The sequence below is a fragment of the Cydia pomonella genome, chromosome 1 (genome assembly GCF_033807575.1).
Source record: "Cydia pomonella isolate Wapato2018A chromosome 1, ilCydPomo1, whole genome shotgun sequence".
Classification (NCBI taxonomy): Eukaryota; Metazoa; Arthropoda; class Insecta; order Lepidoptera; family Tortricidae; genus Cydia; species Cydia pomonella.
The window spans coordinates 19073007-19093231 of record NC_084703.1 but is presented as its reverse complement, the minus strand read 5'-3'; the positions used below and the strand labels follow the sequence as shown (position 1 = coordinate 19093231).

General features: G+C 35.8%; 1 protein-coding gene across 3 annotated transcripts in view; it reads right to left on the bottom strand.

The window, feature by feature from the left end:
• Positions 1–374: 374 nt before the first annotated feature.
• LOC133517483 (activated Cdc42 kinase-like) overlaps positions 375–20225 on the bottom strand; it is a 31658-nt gene continuing 11807 nt past the window's right edge. The window contains exons 9-26 of one of the 3 annotated variants that reach the window (XM_061850818.1): positions 19802–19933; positions 19609–19706; positions 18528–18624; positions 15667–15900; positions 14479–14641; positions 12160–12245; positions 11464–11568; positions 10595–10660; positions 10237–10326; positions 8957–8997; positions 8249–8371; positions 7501–7631; positions 6635–6690; positions 6031–6215; positions 5003–5048; positions 3695–4094; positions 824–936; positions 375–580 (exon numbers count right to left, since the gene is read on the bottom strand). In XM_061850818.1, the coding sequence (XP_061706802.1) occupies positions 389–580; positions 824–936; positions 3695–4094; positions 5003–5048; positions 6031–6215; positions 6635–6690; positions 7501–7631; positions 8249–8371; positions 8957–8997; positions 10237–10326; positions 10595–10660; positions 11464–11568; positions 12160–12245; positions 14479–14641; positions 15667–15900; positions 18528–18624; positions 19609–19706; positions 19802–19933 (2358 nt within the window). In that variant the 3' untranslated portion in view covers positions 375–388. The remainder of the gene's footprint in view (positions 581–823; positions 937–3694; positions 4095–5002; positions 5049–6030; positions 6216–6634; positions 6691–7500; positions 7632–8248; positions 8372–8956; positions 8998–10236; positions 10327–10594; positions 10661–11463; positions 11569–12159; positions 12246–14478; positions 14642–15666; positions 15901–18527; positions 18625–19608; positions 19707–19801; positions 19934–20225) is intronic. The other 2 variants (XM_061850822.1, XM_061850827.1) reach the window with 2 other exon arrangements.

Sequence of the window (20225 nt, the reverse complement as noted above, 5' to 3'; positions counted from 1 at the left end):
TCGTGTCGATTTAATTTATCGCCACTCGTTTCGAATTACCTATTCGCACATGTACGATACAACGTTTTACAGTACATATGGCCCTTTAAATATTCGACACAGTAACGTAATATGCTAATTTTTGCACTAGTGCGGTAAAGTAGCACCATATGTACTGTAAATATTATTAGGTACCTACAGTTAAAAATTTGGGCCCACGAAAGTATATTTTTGCCACGTGATGCGTGATCATTTCTTACTCGCCCCACGACAAAATTCGCATGACCTACCTTAGCAACATTACCAGAAGCGGCTAAGTGCAACACTCTTAACAACTTCGACGGACCTTATGGATTTGCAATAAGAAGGTATTAGCAAGGTAATAAAAAAAATAGTTTTGGATTTATTTTTATTGTTTTTTACCTAAAACAAGTACTGCAGATGCTCTAACAATGTCTCCGTTAGCTTTTGCTAATTCTTCGCAACAATCCTGTAAAGAAGCCGCTCCGTCAACGGCGATTTTGACTCGAACGAGTTTGATGGCTCGATGAACGTTCCACTCGCTCAGCTCCAAGGCTTCCAAGCACTCCTCCGGTGAGACCTGGAGCATAATACAAACATAAATAGGTAATTCAATATACAAAATCTAACAAAATGGCAAACATCGAGCCTAAAACATTTGTAACATACGTACCAATCAGCAAACATAAGAATATTATAAAAATAAAAAATTAAATCGGTATAATTTCTCTGCTAAAACTACATAAAACCAATTCTTATTCAGATTAACTGAGATTATCTTATTATACAGGCTGCAACATTAAGTTTAAGGAAGTATACACACCTGTTGCTTGAGAACTTTATTCATAATTCGGACCTCATCCGACTCCACCCCGCGCTGTCGGCCGCAGGGTTTTTGATCAGCGAATTCCAGCAAATCCTCCACAGACACGTGATCTGAAAACGACAACATTTAATCGATACAAAGCCGCTTACGTGACAGGTCCCATGCAAAGGTATGTAAAGTAGACAAGGACGTTGCGCGTGGGTGTGAACTTTCCAGCCTGATGCACGCATGTATAAGTAATTTAAAGCGCGAGCAAACAACGAACGTTTATCATATTGGAATATACAATTTCAAATAATAGTAACAGAAGACCATACAAGGCACTTGTTCAGACGTCAATATTTTCCTAAATATTGTGTCAATATTTTTATAGTAATTAACAATTAGCAATCAGAGGGTACAATTTTATCAAAAAATTGGACTTCATAAAATTGGATAATTTTGCCATAGGTATTGGCCGGTTTGTAATGTCATTAAACTTTCCCTTTCTATGTATACAAATGGATACCAAAATATCCACTCACGTGCTTGATATTTTTCAGTGACTTCTATTATTGTAATAAAATAAAGCTACCAAAAGCATGCGAGTGAAAATTAATGTTAAAATGCCAAGACAGGGATAGTGTTAATTATATCATTTTAAGATCCTATTATTTATTTTATGATTGATTTGCACATTAGGGCGTTCAAAACTCAGTAACTGTATAGAACGCCGATTAGAAAGTTGAGCGCAAGTGAAAGTGAAACACCGTCTTATTTTATAATGTGAACGTCGTAGATGACGCAGCTGCGGCCGTCTCAAATTAGGGAAGACAACCGCGCATTATTATTAAGGCTAGGTGCACACTATACCTACTTATTAAAGCAAAATGAAAAGTTTTACTCTATGGGTATACCTAAGTTTTGACTATGTTCGTAATGTCGTAAACATGGACATATCAATGACTACCATCTGCTGTTGCGATTACTTTTCATACGGATACTTTAAGCATTACTCGCACAAACAGAGACCGTAGCTAGAGAAAAAACAGGATTACTTGCAGCATGGCATATCAATATATGGAAGTTGTATAGATGTTAATAAAGCATCCTTGATTCAAAAAAAGTGTGTTGAGCGGTTTGCGGAGCTAAGCCAAGAGATTCTTGCCGGCCTTTGTTTCGGAAACTTGGACTGCTAACAGTGCTAACCTTATTTGACATATATATGTTATGTTATGGACCAAGTGATTAATGTGAGCATTATATATAATGCCCGGGTATTATGAATAATGGCAAGCTATACCAGGCAAAGTGATTAATTATTATCTAAACTTCATTATTTATCACATTGTCTAGTCATTATGAATATCGCTACGTGATCGTTGGGCCATTTGAGAATAAAGATACATTGGATGAAGTGACACGTGTTGACCAAGCAGAGTCCGCGATATACTAGTATTAGGCTGTATTGTACGGAAACTTGCACTCTATTTTAAACTGTCATCTACTAACAATAAATTAAGTTTAAGAGCAAGGGATGAACGCTACAGATGCCTCTATGTAAGACCCGTATATTTAAGAAAAAATGATCCGTAATGAGTAATTATGTGTAAAATAAATTGCCATATAAAATTAGGCAATTATCCGATAAATTATTTACCGCCAGATTATACAAATGGCTACAATATACATGTTTTTACTTTTTAAACGATTTTATGAATGATTCTACTGCTTACTATTACTATTATAAGGGTTTTAAGCGGAGTTTTATAACGCTGGTTTTGAGAAACAATGTCGTTCTGGTTAAGCTTATCAACGGCTTATTGCTTAAACAACTAATCCGAACGTTGAAATTAATTCGAGTTAGTCAGAACCCTGTTTAGGGTTTTAGCGGTAACCGGTTACGGACTTAACGCAAAATATATTGATCCTTATTATCATAGCTCCTCGATTCATTCTTATTTGAAAAACCCGAACTTCGTTTTTGATCAAGTTAAGCCGAAACCCTATCCTATAGGGTTCATAAGTTATTCAGCATTTAACGCAAACAATATTGGGCTAAAGTTTAATACTGATAAGACTTATTTTTGATTGGAGTACATATAGATATGTAATCAATTAAAGTGACATTAGTAACTTCAAATCAATTACTGAATATATTTTTAATGTATATATTAAAACTTGATGTGACTTGCATATTAATAAATTTTATACAATATAATATAATAAAATATTATTATTATTATATTAATGTTAATATTGTAATAAAGGTTATTTTTAAGTTTTAAATTAACATGCCATATTTTGGCTAAGCATTTGGTATAAACTTAATCAATTAAAAACATCTAGGCAAATAAATATTTCATTTCATAAAAACTCAAGTTCAAAATTGGGATTAGTTGTCAAGCGGACACCAGGCTCCCATAAGCCGTGGCAATATGCCGGGACAACGCGAGGAAGAAGATTCGTAGAGTTCAAAACTTTAAAAAAAGTTGAAATGGCCATATCAAATGAAGGAATAGGTCCATTAACCAGGCAAATAGAAGATCAAAACTTATTATTATAATGTTGGTACCACGACTATTTAGCTATCTCGAACAGGTTGGCAAATTTTCTATTTTTTAATAAAAGGCGGCAAAGCAATTCTTCTCAATTGTTGTTACTTTTTCCTGTGTACTATGAACATAAGAACGAACTAAATATATGTATACGTAAGTTGTTTCCTTGCACCATTTTGGAGAAAAGCATATATGACTCGGCTAGAAACTTGGATTCAATTAAACGGACTCTCAAGGTCGTCCGTTTCAAATTAATCCTCAGCCAGTAAATAGCTACTTCCAAGCAATAATGTACTATTATAGTATAGAATATTCTAGGTTAAAATCTCACCTTTGACAAGTGATCCCTCTTCGAAGTAGTGTTCCTGGCGCGGCGCGGGATCCGCCACCGGCGTCAGGTAGCAGTTGAAGGGGTTAGCGGAGCTCGGCCCTGCACTCGTGAACGGGTTCGTGTCCACTTTCGGCTCACACCCGTCGAACACGTCTCTCCCATTTTCCACCACCACTGAGTTCTCATTATCACATCTCTTACTAATATAATCTTTGATCATCGAACTGGGAACCGCGTTTTGGTATATATTCACGGATTTTTGAGTGTCTTTGTCGTGGAGTGTTCTTATACTGTCGTTGTTCGTGGGCAGTTTTAGCGGGTATTTTCTGATGTGTCGCGGCTTATCGATTAGCTTGGGCTTAGTTGCTCTAGGCGGCAATGGCAATTCGTTTTGATTGTTCTGAAATAAAAGACTTCCTTTTAAAAATTACAAATGATATGCTATAAATATTATATATAACACACTCTTACGCAAGTTCATTAGTTTCAAACGAAATCAGTCTTATGGGGGTGTTAATAGTACATTACGATACAAGTGCGACAAGTAATAAAATCGCAACAAGTGGCGATAAATTAAAACACGATCGAAGGGCCCTTTAAATTTCGACATAGGCGTGTAAATTAAAGCAGAACCGGAACCGCTTACTATTACTATTATAAGGGTTTTAAGCGGAGTTTTATAACGCTGGTTTTGAGAAACAATGTCGTTCTGGTTAAGCTTATCAACGGCTTATTGCTTAAACAACTAATCCGAACGTTGAAATTAATTCGAGTTAGTCAGAACCCTGTTTAGGGTTTTAGCGGTAAGCGGTTATGAAATTAACGCAAAATATATTGATCCTTATTATGATAGCTTCTCGATTCATTCTTATTTGAAAAACCCGAACTTCGTTCTTGTGAATTAATCAAGTTAAGCCGAAACCCTACCTTATAGGGTTCATAAGTTATTCAGCATTTAACGCAAACAATATTGGGCTAAATTTTAATACTGATAAGATTTATTTTTGGTTGAAGTTCTTTGAATAATATTGTGCTGCACAGGCTTGCTCCGGCGCACGCGCCGACCGGCCGGCAGACCAATAAGCGGTTAAATAAAGTCGATAGAAACCGCTTCATAACCCTTTTAAAAACCCTAACCAAATAGAAATTTTGTTTGTTAGGCTTAACCCAGTTGAAACGCTTACCCCGTAAACAAGTTAAGTCGAACAAACCCTAGCCCAAATCAATGGTTATTTTTCGAACAGCTTAAGCCCCAAAAGCGCTTACAGTAAAGAAGGGGTTTTACGGTCCCTGGGTTAAAGTACTTACATCATCGAGGTTTGGATCAGGGACATCGAAAATATTTGTTGGTTGCCTGTAACAAAACATGACATGTCACACTTAAAAATTTAAAAGGTAATAGGTAATCGTGACTATTGGATCACATTTTTCTGAGAAAAATAATTGGTACAGACAACTAAGATAGAACATATACAGGATATTTATTAAGTATCGATCTTAGTTGTTGTACCAATTATTAATTGTCTCCATGCGGGACGGAAACGGTAAATGCATTTAGAATGGGAGACAACATGGAACAGTTTGTTGTTGATTTGTGCATGCGATTTAATATTAGTATTATCTCCAGAACCAACACGATTTAGTCGCGGTTTTCTGTAAGCTATTTGTGGTAGGTACACCAGCTTGTTTAGTTTTCAGATAGGTTGATATGATGTTCTCGAATATACAATGTCTATACAATGCAATGGTCTTGTGTATGGAAATATGCATAGGCGCCGGCAGCGGGGTGCAAGGGGGTGCGCTTGCACCCCCCCTGGCAGGAAAGAAATATATAAAAAATACATGTTTTTTATGCGTCTGCACCAGCATTAGAGTTTGTAAGAGATAGAGAGTCTGCAATGATTTTGATAGCATAACTGGGAACTATTTAACACAAGAAAAATAAATGAGTGCATCGATTCTTCTATTCCATTTATAATGCACCTCCCTGAAAGTAATCCTGACGGCGCCCATGGAAATATGGTCGTTAGGTAAAAAATAATAATGAATTTCATCGCGGTAAACCCGTTAATATCACAAAATATAGGTTTTAACTTATTAAGGGGCCAAGCCAAGTGACAATCGTCTATAGTTAACCACAATCGAAACTTAAATGGTTAAATAAGATTCAGATACATTTTTACTTTTCGATTGGCGTTTGTCGGATAATCGAGTGTGATTTTGGCTACAGCCCTAGATGGCAGTTTCAAAGATGGAAATTTAGAGCTATATATAACGCAATACGTGCCAATAAACAAGTACCAGTGTACCGATGTGTAAATGTATATGGCACATACTTGTTCTTGTAAGGTATCGGCTTCTGCAGGGAGTGGAAGTCGCGGTCGGGCGCGCGCGGCGCGGGCTTGGGGATGGTGGCGGGGCGGCGCGGCGCGTCGGCCGCCAGGTGCGGCAGCAGCGACGCCGGCGTCGGCTGCTCGATCAGGCTCGTGTACGCCAGCTTGCTCTCCTCGGATAGTGTAGACTGTCCAACATACAGGGATCAATCAACTTGCCACTCGTTGCCACGGTTACGGTCTTCTGGGTCACTCTTAAAACCACGGTATTTATAACCAAACATGCATGTTTGTGGTACTTATTGTCCCCTTACTGACGAAACAGAATAACTACAAAACAATTATACCTGTCGCGTCGAATGATTCCTGTTCTTTTCCTACAGTTCATTTTTATATGGAGTAGCTGTCATGTAAAATGTTTATAGACATTTGGAGGGTTGGCACATTAATTTATTCAGAAATGTAACATTTTAGCAATAAAAATACGGTAAAAACATTACTTTTTAAATTATGCTTAAACCAAAAAGATTTGAAAAAATGTATTTATCCACAGATATATCAAACATATACAACGGTAACACTCAGAAAAGGAACTACAAAACAGTACCTGGATATCAGGGACACTATGCGCTTCTTCGCTGAAATTTCGCCGTTCATGCTTGCCTGAAAAAAATGTGATGATACTTCACACACATAGGTACACGTGATTGACGCTTTGTAATGCGCGATAGACAAAACATTGATCAGAAAAATATATTTAAATTAACATATTGAGTGCCGGGAGACCGCTTGGCGAATTCTCTGTTCGTAGTTGCTTTCCTCTACATCTACAAAGCGGGAAAACGCTGGAATCGGCTACGAGCGTAGCGCTACATTATATAAAAAGTAACTGGTAACGGAATGGTGACCTATTGCATAATTTGAATTAAAAGTATACGAAATTGTGGTATCTGTTAGGACCAGCTGTAATATTTAAAGTCATAATTAGGTATTATGGAGTAGGATTATACAAGTAAATTTTATTTTATTCTCCATTACAGAATTGCGACATCGTTGTGAGATCAATCTGGAGGTCAATTTAAACTTACATTTTGATATGACAACGATGACTTTTTGTACGTGAGTGCTTTTCCCTTGTACTTATTCGTACACGTATTATCATTTTGAAATCAAAATAAATGTAAGTTCGAATTGGCCACCTGTAAGTATACGAAAATAATTATTAAGTATGGTGATTTTTACTTTACCTTAATTCTGACCAACCCATAATTACTAAAATCGTAAAGACTATTATGATGTATTCAAAAGGTACTTAAATACAAAATACAGTACGTAACGGCCCCCTTTAAAAAAAACTACTGTTAAATTTAAATAATTACAATTATTTAGCAGTGGCGCTAGTGAGCACGTTGACGGGCTCTTAACTTTTTAATTGTGATTCCTGAAAACCGGAAAGAGTTATGTTTTTCCTACCATTAAGATCCTTTTCAGGTTCGTGCGGGATCGTGTGGTGTCGCGACACGAGCGGGAACTTGAAGTGGAACTTGGATCGGTCGCTCGGCGACTTCGGCACTTTGTTGTCTAGGCCTAAGTCGTTCATGGACCTGGAACAATAGGACATGTTGTACTCTAGCACACACTAGTCAAAGTAAATTTTGTAGTCAACTATATTTACTGCCATATTTCGACACCGAACTAAAACTCTTAGAATAACATATGGCTATTTGACCCATGTTATTTCACTGATATGTGTTAAATATCAAACGGTGTCGCCATATACTCGAGTATATCATAGCACGTTTTTTTCGTAGACTTTATCTTATACGGACGAGTTATACCGGGTGTTTCCTGTAACAGGAGCAATAAATTAAACTGTAGGCTGTACTCCTCAAACTGACCAACATTTGTTTAGCAACTTTTAAAAATAACTTATGTTTTAATTTTTATTACACATTTAAGTTAATTGTAAGATGCAATGTATTGCGAATTTCGTTACGTTTAACGCGTGACAAGCAACGTCAAACACCCTGATGTCAGCGTACATTGAAAATAATATTAAATTTGTATGAAAAATATATAATCTAAAGATTTCATAATTTTTAAAATTTAATCAAATGTTATATCGTTTTAGGAGAACAATATATTATTTAATTATTTGCTCGTGTTACAGGAAACATCCGGTATATACATATATCTTTGATATCAGTCATACTGGTCTTACTTGGTGGTAATTTCGTTGGCCATTGCCACAGCAGTCTCCAAAGTCTTCTCATCGTGCGCCGACATGGGTTTCATCGTGCCTGTCTGAAAACTCTTCTTTTTGTCCGTTTTAAATGTATGCGACCTGAAACGTGATTAAAACGGTTAAAGTACGGCTTACCAAAATATACATAGTAAAATATACTAATATATTTAGGAAGGTACAGTATGTTACGAATGCGCTGACTGTTTCTAAGCATTCAAGCTGATTTGGGGTGACGAAAAAACTGCTCAGAACCTAAATTTCAGCTTCACACAGTCGACTCACATGGATTATTTTAGATTTACAATTAACATACTCGTAAGAAAACGACTTCTTTCATGAACAGGATATTATTGTATTATATTATTGTTATCAAGGATTAACTTTTATCATCCGCATCCGCGACCTTCAAGTCAAAGTTCAATATAATAACAATATTTCTTTCGCGACGTACGTTTTGTTAGCTCCGAGAATACGCTTCGCCCTGTAGATGCATTCAATGTGAGATGCAGTGGGTCTGGGTCAGGTTACGCTTAGCTCATGCTTTCTTTATCAACATGTTTCCTGTTTCACACACTCGATGTCAGGGGGTGATATATGTTTAACATTCGTATCTGTCTGTAGCATCATAGCCCCCATAGAGTTTTGTTTACAGCTTTAATTTCATTTCATATTTTTAAATCTTACCTTAGGGCGGTGTCGAAGTCAAAATGCCTAGCCGTTGAACCCTGAAAAAGTTATTATGATCAAAGTAAATATCACCAATTAAACTAATAATATAGTGCGTTAAATTACAATTATGTTATGATGTATGAAGGAGAATAACGGGTAACATACAAATAAAATGTTTTTTTCCAAAGACGAATTCATTTCATAGTTTTTTTTACTCTAACGATATTCTAACTAATCACGAAGTTTGTTAGCTTATAATGAGAATTATTAACACATAATAATTAATAATAGGTAACTTAATAAAAATAGGTTTCATGTTTGATCAATTATTTTCGAAATAATATGAATAGCAAGCACACTAACCGATGCTCATTATGTGAGATACGACAAAATCGCATAACAACTAGTGGTGAAAAATAGGTTGTGGTAAAACGTGTCGTTTTCAGACAAAAGGTTATTTTTGCTGGTTGTCAATGAGGTAGTACTGCAGTAACTCCTTTTGCCTTACGGACAACTGAAAAAGTAGTATTTTTGCCTCAATACGTCACCAAAATGATAGGTAGGTAACTACTTTAATGTTTATGAATGACTTAATGTCTTATTACTGAAACTAAAAACATGGTAACTACGGGTAATGACAGTGCACATGAACTACATAATGTATTTACAACAGTAGTTGTTTATTAGTATTACCTCGTTCACAATATTAATCTAGCCTAAAACGTCTTCTTACCGAAAATCCAATTTGCGCTAAGCACCTGATAAATGAAATTTTGAGAATTATATATTTCCATATAATATTAATAATCTTACAAAAAATATAAAATGTATATAAATATAGTATAAAAACTGAGCGTTCCATACGTAATACACCAGTAATAACAATATTTAAATTATTCATTTCAATACCACGACATACTAATATATATGTATATGCTAGGATCGAGTAGGACAGAGCCAATAATGCGTGATACTTTCAACTGTTTTCGCGATGTGCCAAGTGTGTGGTGAAGAAAGTATGTTATTATATGATATCAACTGTAAAATGACCTATGTGACCCTCGTATTAGCTGCACAGTATCAATATTTTATATAAATTAAAATACTAATTCATAAGAATCCTCCGTTATGGGAACTTTTCCATATTGAGTCTAGAGAACTCGCGCGGGTACAGCTCGTCTGCAACAAGTAGCAGCAAGATATTTCATACTTAGGGGAACCCTGAGAAACTGCCCGCTTAGAATTACACTTATTAAAAGCCGAAAAGCTGTAGATGATATGTAATAATGACTTACGCTTTCTTCTGGACGTCCTCTGCTGTCCAAACTTCGGAACATGGACTCCATTTCATCAAGCAAACTCTGACTAAAGTCGCCATAGCTTTTCTGCAAGGACAAAAATAAATATTGCTAAGAAACATATTCCATACCAATACTCCATAATGCTCCATAAAGTTTCCAATACCGATAGGAATCTCTTTGAGGCACTTGGTTAAATTGGAGAAGAATAACAATAAAAAACAGAATCATGTTAAAATTACTTTTTTACTTACTATTACTATGTAACACCTAATGCAATCAATGAATGAATGATTGAAAATAGGCCACACGTATCTATACTAAGTCAAGTAAGTAAAAGGTGGAAAGCACTTACAGGAATTCCAGGACTTTCTAGTGGAATTAAGTTATCCGTTCTCGTACGCTCAGCCACTGTACTTTCCTGGAAAAAGTAGAAAATGAATGGACAATCTTACATTAAAAACTTGGTTAAAGAAATCAAATTTCTAAAATATCATATGAAGACTTCAATCAATCAATCTATAAGTGTGTATGTTAAATGCTGTTTAGAATCTGTTTGTTTGAAATTAGTAGGACTTATTAGGGGACAAAAATGCTAAGATTTTAATAAGAGTGATTATATAATATCTTAAAAGAAGTAGGATATGAAATAAAAAGTGGGGTCTAATAAGAGGCACACTGCCTATTACTGTCTATTCCTAAAGTAGTAGCGCGGTGCGGCAAGATGAACAGTTTAATTATTTCACACTGCATATAAGTGTATCCCTAAATATTAATGGACCATTATAAAGATATATTAATCAAGACGAAAGGGGTTCAAGTTACTCTCTGGGAATTATAGAAAAGATTTTTACGCAAATGGATGTCATATTAACCACAACTATGGCCTGTCATTTGATTTAGTTGATTTTTTTTATTATTGAAAGAGTTAAGAGCTTTTAGTAAAATGTATGATATATGTTTTTTTGCTCCTAACGTTTACAATAATCAAAAAATCGAAAAATTCAAACGAAGCAGCATAGCTAGTCAATATACAATAAATACTGTAGATATATTTTCCATAATATTGGTAGCCTGGAAAATGGGGACTAGTATGGAGAATCACCGCCCACTATCATCTTAATTGCTTAAGTAATATACAAGATTCTAAGAAGTGCACCGCGTTAAACGATAGGCCTGTAGTTGCCTCATCTCAATTGCTTATTTGTTTATCCTAGGTGTTACCGTGTCGGTGTCGGATATCTCGTGGTACTCGTGCGGATCGTCAGTCTTGGGAGCGGTTCCGCCGTCATCAGTCTTGTGTGATCTACCCAGTGTGGCTGATTTTACCTAATATAATACATAAACATTTAATTGGCAAGAGCATTTGAACGGATAAATAAAAATAGTATTATAAGCCTCAATGTGAGGTGTCAAATAATATGTTGTATGAGAAAACTTATTGGAGCATGTCTTGCTAAAACGATGCTTAAGAGGGCACTAGCGCAAAATTGTAGTTTTTGTATTGAATTCCTATACGTTCTAATCAAAAGCAAATGCTATGAGAATATTAACTTGGAAACTAGACTACATTTGCAAGGGCGAACTCGGAAGTTACATTTGGGTCGACCCAACTTAGAAACGACCCAAAATAAATAAATAAATAAACGAAAATATGTCCATTTTTCATTTATTTTCAATTGCATATCGTTAACCTGCATACCTTAGCAGTATAATTTTACCATAAAATAGTAACGATATAGCCGAGGGATTTGACTAGCGAAATTTTAAACAGAAATAGACTTTCAGAGATATTGAGGAAAAATGCCAAAACCCGCGCGGACGCGAAATCTCACCCTCTTAACGGTTTATTAATACCTTCAAAGTAAAATAGTTTAGCGCTTTGTAAAGAAAACTAATAGAAACGGAAGTTTACAATACCTTACTAAGAATGCTCTTGCTCGTTGTGGGTTCTGTAAAATTTTTAAGACCATGTTTTTTGAGATTCTTGGTCATAGACCCAGCATCTGAAAAGTAAATTAATTCTCAACACACTTGCTCAAAACGATGTTTTTATTCCACCGATTTTTGGCTCATAATCCTAGATATTAAGCACGCGTGCTTTTTAAGAATATTATAACACGTGCTTTTTCATTATATTATCCGACTGAGCTAAGAAGGTAACTGTTTGTTAATCATATGCATGGAAACGGAGCCTTCTTAAGTTGGTCGACTAATAGGTACATTTTTTAAAACCAAGTATTAGGTTTCAAATCTTAGTTCAAAGAGGTTTTATCACACCAAACATAATTTATAGATTAAATTATCTGTAAATTACATTGATGAATAAACATAACATTTTATCGATTTTATCTACATTCGTCGAATAGAAATACGAAAATATTAGCTTTTTAATTTTTTTTAATTGTCTGATTGTCTATTTCGTTCGCGCCTTTGCATAGCGCGCGCATTGGAATCGTGTGAAAAAAAAATAACGCGCCAGCCATTTTCCGTATTTATCACAAAATTGGAATAGTTTTGCATGTTTTTATTTCATATATTGTCGAAAATGTAATTTTCAAGCATTGAAAATGAAGAACACATAAAATTAACGCTGCCAGTAATACTAATAGACGCAAGAGCCGAGAACGCTAGCCTTTTACCATCAAAATCAGCAAAAACGCCCAGTCTTTCTTGGAAAACGTGTTGGTCCGTAGCTTACTTCAATGAACTGGCGCATAAGTGCCTACAAGCCCAGCACGCTTTGGTGCAACTATTCGATGTAAAAACTGGAAGCCATCACCATTTTGAAAATTGTATTTTTACTGTTTTGACAAAAAATTATCTTTATTATACGTTTTGTTTTTTCCTCGCAAGTGTATTGAAAAACGTCGTATGAAACGCGTGTGCATTGGTCATTACCCACATCGGCTTTCTTATTACGCGCTCGCTTACAGCTCGCGCGCACAGTATCGCCTCGTGTGTAATGACCAACTTAGCTCACTTGTATCATAATGTACTATTATAAATTATAATCTGAAGCAATACCACAGATAAGATTATCGCTGTCGAACAATTGGTACGTTGTCTTTCCCAAGGGATAGTTAACATCTATTTATACGGCGCTTACATTTACCTATTTACGCAAGTATCGCTCAACAATTCATAAATAGTAGAAAATAAATTCAATTTATTAAAGTATACCTGGATAAATCGAATGGAGAATAAGGTCGTATGATACATAACTAGCAATCACTAGCAATACAATATGTGCCGCCATTTCATCCCGCCCCTCTTGCCATATTGTAGTAACCGCCCAGTCGTGTGTTACGAATATTTAAAAAAAAAGTTGAAATTTAAAGGAAAAGACAGAATTTTTTCAACTTATGCAATTTTTTCTCCTTGCATTAGCGTTTGAATTAGCAATTAGTCGGATCTTAGACTAAGAAGGTTTAAAAAAATGTAATTCAACTTTGAGTGTGGATTACTCTCCTGAACTATTTTATTAAGGGGCGTTAAGTGAATTAATAATAAAAGCTTGTTTTTTTTCTTTATCATTTGCGTTAAACATTCGGAGGTAAAAGTTTGTGAGACATATGAAAGTAATAAGTTTTTTGTGTCGCCTTTCCAACTCGCCGAAAAATAGTCCGGTCTTACCCGGGGATACCTTATATGGAAAGAGTTACATTTTGAGCTATTGCATTAGAAACGATGAACTATCAAACTAGCAACATCATATTGAAAAATATAAGTATCGGGCTGCGGAGCATTAACCTCTAGCATTAACCGACGGAAATCTAGACGCTCCACCACTAAGTGTTCTTTCCGTGAACCATTCAGTGAGTCAGAATGGCGGGTGTACCTAAATAAAATTAAATGAAAACCATGCCATATTTTTGTACCTAATTTGTACTATTTTGTACCTCCTTTAAAAAAAATTGTACCTCACGGTACTTAAAGTTATCAATATACACAATAATCAGTACACCCGCCATCCTGACAGTCACAATGGCGGGTGTACTTTATTACGCTATATTCCCGTGGTTATTGATATATTCTATAAAAGCCAAATTTTTGTACCTTTTTTATAAATTCATATTCAATTAATTATTTCATTTCCATTTCCATTCTGACTCTCACACCATTCAACTACAAGAGACAGACATTATGATATTTAGGTGTGATTATTAGATAGAAAAAATTGGCAGTGGCATCAAGTTGGTTATAACACTTGGGAATAACCCAAAACATTGAACATACATGGTAAGTCGACTTCATCGCAGTTGTTGGGACCGGCGTCGGCGCTGAGCAGCGGGTAGGGCGCGCAGGCGGCCGTCAGGTGCGACGGCGAGTTCGGGTTGATCAGCGGCACCTGCTCCAGATCCTCCGACGGCTTGTACGGCGTCACCACCTGCCGCGGCGGCTGCCACACACGACTCATCAGCCCAAACATGCTGCGCTTGCGCTCGCGACTGTTACCCACACGCGCTACCCACACTCCGGGGTTATCGTGGGACCCGCCATTGATACCGCATATTACGGTATCAATGAGACCTCGTTACATGTAATTATGTTTGTAATCAAATAATGAGAGTATTGAAATGAGCGGAAGTTTAAATAACGTCTTTCGTTATCAACAAAACTAGGCGTTGTTTACTCAAGGCTGTGAGAGTCGTTAATAAATTAAATATTTCGTGACGTTGGTATACCTAAAGAATTAAAAAAACTGACAGCGTAGCTGGAATGGCAAATGGGCACTTTACCCACGTTTTATTCATTTTAATTTTATCCCACATTTTGTTTTAAGTATGTATACCAAAAACTTGGATAAATCTTTGCAAATGCTAGTGCAAAGATCCTCTATATTAATAATACCAAAGATTAATTGATTGCAAGTACATAAAAGATGTGGAAATTCAGAGACGAATTCGTTCTTCGAATTCGACAACTAATGTTGATGGCGTTCCGTACATTATGCGGCAGTTCTGCATGTCCAAAGTTGACGTTTGACAATTCAGCTATGAAACTCGTGCTTTTCTTAAACTTCAGTTTTTACATATAACTAACGTATTCTAACGTCTCACGTAACTAGTGATTTAATTATTGGTAGAGATAGAAATATATGTTATGCATGCAAATGTGAAAAGCCAAAACCAACGAATATGCGCCGTCCATTCCCAAACAGATATGGTTGCGAAGTATGATATGATCAGGTTTTTTAATCAATCAATGATCTTAATCTAGTGACCAGTTTTTTGTCTAACTTGAATGTATCAAAGAAAAATGCGTCAAAACTATTTTTTTTTTTTGTCTTTTTTAAATGGATAGTCCTCGTGATTTCAAAAGTATTAAAATATGGTAATGGTATAAAGTATGGTCTTTGAAAAAGGAAATAGTACACTTTTTTTTCTAAAAATGCTCTCATATCCAGTTATTCCAGATACTTACGCAGCCAGCGGGATCCAAGAAGGAAATGTCCCCAAAATACGCTCCGTCGAGGCCGACATGGCCGGTGTGCTTGACGTCGCCCTGCGGGCTCGATATCATGCTGCGCTGGATGGTGCGCTTGCCCGTGTACGTATGCCGCTTCACGTCGCCGCGCGACAGCGCCGAGCGCACCAGTCGCGCCGACTGTCGCGCCGGGTTCGGCGACAGAGAACCGGACACGGTACTGAGCGACTTCTGGGTGAGAAAGTGCATGATGAAGCCACCATTGTGTTAGCGGCGTGGTAAATGGACCCCATATGAAAATGAACAGTGTTTCACCACAAATCACACGTGAAAGTAAGAAAATTAAAACGCTTACAGTTCCAGCCAATAAGTACCATATTTTCCAATTATAGAGTCCGCTGCTAAATAATAATAAGTACATAATAAGGGTTCTTTTAATTTAAGGGCGGCTGTAAATACAGGCCCGAGAAAAATCTCCGTAACAGCATACATTGCACACAATTTTGTTTATAAAACAGCAGAAAACAAAAAAAAATATTTACTCTTTCATACCTACTTCGATTTTTGGAAGTAGGTATAAAAGAGTAAAACATTTTTTTGTAATAAAATTATCTGTTACTCTTGCTAAGCCCAAATCATCGGAAGTCTCTAGTAAAACCCTTGCAAAAATCTATATAAATAATTACATTATAATTTACATAAATAACAGGCAATAATAGCCGGTCATGGAACTTTTTCAGTAGAAAAAGGCGCGAAATTAAAACATTCTATGGGACAATAACCCTACACATTTTCCAATTTGCCGCTTTTTTCTACTGATGGAAATGGCTTGACAGACTATAGCCTGTTTTCAACTGCAAAAAGTACTACTGATGTTCAAGTAATAATAAATTTTTAAATTATACTTATAAGTAGTGATAAAATATTGTTTTTTAGTGTATTTGAAAATATTAATATTGATAACATACATTATTTTTCAAGTTAGACTGTATAAAATATATGTATGTTGTCCACGTATAGTGGAGCCGTTAACCACGTATAGTACGATGGATTTTATCGACAAATCACCCCCCATACCTATGTTTCTTCTCAACCATTTTAAAATGCACCGTTTCAAAGTTTTATGCCACCAAACACTTCTGCAATTGGTTAATGTACCATTACCTATCGCACATTTAAAAAATAATAATCATGCGATAGTTTATGAATTAGGGCATACATTTGAAGCATAAATGTCAGAGATAATTTTCCACAAGTCCTCACGAATTAAACACATAATGGTACATTAACCAAGGGCAGTCGTGTTTAGCGCCATAAAACTTTGAAGGGGTGCAGTTTTAAAATGGTTGAGAAAAAACATAGGTATGGGGGGTGATTTGTCGATAAAATTCATCATACTATACGTAGTTAACGGCTCCACTATACGTAGACAAACACATTGTATATCTTAATTTGATAAGATGACTGCTAAGCAGTTGCCTCAAATGATCGTATAGCCAAATAGATTTCAGCGCTACCGCTTAGATTAAGTTGATTTAGATATGACTGTCAACCATTTAATTAATAGATTGCAGTGCTGGAGTAGAACACTATCTTTACAGTACATATGGTACTACTTTCGTGCATATGTCGAAACTTTAAAGAGCCATATGTACTGTAAAACGTTGTACGATACACGTGCGAATATGTAATTCGCCACTCGTGTTGATTTAAAACACTCCCTTCGATCGTGTTTTAATTTATCACCACTCGTTACGAATTTCCTATTTTCTGCACTTGTATCGTAAATAACTATTATCACCCTGTTATTTATAACATCTGTGTAGGAGAACTGCTATTAATATTATTTATCACACAGGTTAGTATTATTGGCCATTACTGTACTTAATAATAATAATAAAGAAACACAGCAAGAATCGTGCACAGAGCAATAAAATCTACCAATTTTCCCACACCATCCACTCATATTCGATGTATTGTCATATTGTGTATCATTATGAGTATGACAAACAATTAATATAAAAACATAACCTGATCAGAAAATAAATTATAAATCAACGATTAAAATAGATTGGCTTTTATTGGACGAAGAATGGATACGAAAAAAAAACAACCATTTTCTCAGGACTTGTACAGCTGGGAACTCGTTGAGGTTTTTGTCATGCTTTAAGTATATTATCATTTTTCAATTTTAAGTCACTCTTGGTTCAACAACAGATATTAAAAACTCAAAATAATATTTCCAATTAGTCTTATTAAACATAATATTCATCAAACACGTAATGTACACACAAACACGATGAACCCAGGTGATTAATGATCCTTACTGATGTGCCGTCGGAGAGTGTCTAGAGAAGGATATGAATAGGGAGGTGGAAAATTGTATGGGGAATCAATGACCGCTGAACCCATTTTGATGAAATTTGGTATAGAGGTAGTTTGAGTCCCGCAAAAGAACATAAAACATCCCCTAAAACTGAAAAAGGAGGTGTAGGTTTATATAGGGAATCAATAACTACTAACCGATTTAGATGAAATCTACATCTTTGATTTAGTTGAAAATAACTTAGAAACTTAAACAATTATTAACCTCGGACGTCGCCAACGCTGAATCTGCAAAAATCTGAGTGTCACCACTTCTTAAATTTATCTTAGAAACACAAAGATTAATTCAGCCTGAGGAAATTTTTTGTTCCGACGAAGCCGTATTTGACTTTTTATGCTTTCTGCACCTTTAACTAAAAATGGAAACTTTTTTTAAATGATTTTTTGCCGAAATTTCCGAGAACTATTCCATATTTTTTGGAGACTTTGTGCAACTTGCACATGTATGTAATAATAAAATTAACGTTACTCACTTCAGTCTTATTGTAGGGCTTGGTGTTGTTCGGGTTGAACATGCCACATGCACCGCCCAGGAGTACCCCATGCCACATTGATGTTTTAGTGCTATTTCTGAAAATATGTACATACGTATAAGACCAGATAGATATTTATGGTGTTTCAAATTTAAATGGTCATTTAAATTTGATACACCATAAACTCCCTTAAAAAGCATTTTTCATGAGCCGGCTCCATGAACTCTCTCACTCTCTGATTAATGTTCAATTCAGATTGTCTAGGTCCAGATCGTTGAATTGGCAATTTAATAAACAGAGGAGAGGTATGGGTACTGTGATAAAACAGCAATGGGCACGGGAATGTCATCTCGCTTTGTGTGGTAGGGCACACAGCACAACACAGCGGATGTCATTCCAGAACTATAGCAGAGCCCAACTGGGGAAGTACCTTACAGAAAACCGCAGCCAAATAACACTAGACCCTACTCATAGTGTTTTGTTCCTGCCGGTCAGTAAGGTTGCGAGAGCTCAACGAGGGTGCGGAGTGTTACGGTTGACAACGTGCATGTAACTCCTCCGGACTGCTTAGCATCAGGCGGGCCGTATGCTTGTTTGACACCCAAGTAGTATAAAAAAAGATGATCCCAATCAAGAGGATGACTCGCAAAATTGTATTTTTTATTATTCCTTATTTCTATACTAAAACCATAAAAGGTTTAAGTTGACTCGATAGAAAAAAATCACGAAAAAATGTCAAAAGTTTTCATTCATTATCAGCTGTACATATATCGTTACCCTGCATACGTGCAGAGTAATATTAGTATAAAATAGCTAGTAATAATGCCGAGGCACCTGAACATCAACATTTTTAGAGTAAATAGGTAAATAGATAAAAGGTAAAACAGAAGTATATTTTTAGAGTAAATGAGATAAAAAGTAAAAACCACGCGTTGCAAGTTTTTGCGGCGCGCCATTGCTTTCGTTTCGTTTTTATTCTATACAAAGAGAGAAAAAGAGAGAACACTAATACTTGATCAAATACGACAAGGACTTTGTTTATTTGTTTGTAGTCATGCCAATGTTCAAGTAGTTTACTTACTCTTTGCCGAGAACCGTAATTATTTGTCCAGATTTATATTCTAACAAATTATTTCGCCTGCCATCTTCAGTCTTTTGAAAGTTCACAGTTGTTTCAACCTGCAATTTATAATCAAGATCATACAATTTATTTTTCTGAACGTAAGATGTTCATAGAGTAATAAGAGTATCGAAAAGTAAACAGGAATCCGCACCTGTTCTGGTCGAATAGCTCTTAGTTTCGGCCCTAGATCCTTAAATTTAGGCCGGTTGTTTGGATCGTGAGACCAACAGTCTAACATAGCGGAGTAATAGTCTTCTGGACAACACTCGGGCTTTTCCAACCTCTGAAAATGGCATGTATTAAATTAAATTATGAACATTGTAACAAGATCATTAAAAGCGTTTAATAATTTTTATTTTAGTCCTATTTATTGGATAGATAAGCATAAATCAATATCAACAAAAGAACATTATAACATCACCTATTCGGAAATAGTTATTTACTACTTTACCGCACTAGTGCGAAAATTAGCATATTACGTTACTGTGTCGAACATTTAAATGGCCATATGTACTGTAAAACGTTGTACGATACATGTGCGAATAGGTAATTCGCAACTCGTCATAATAATTTCC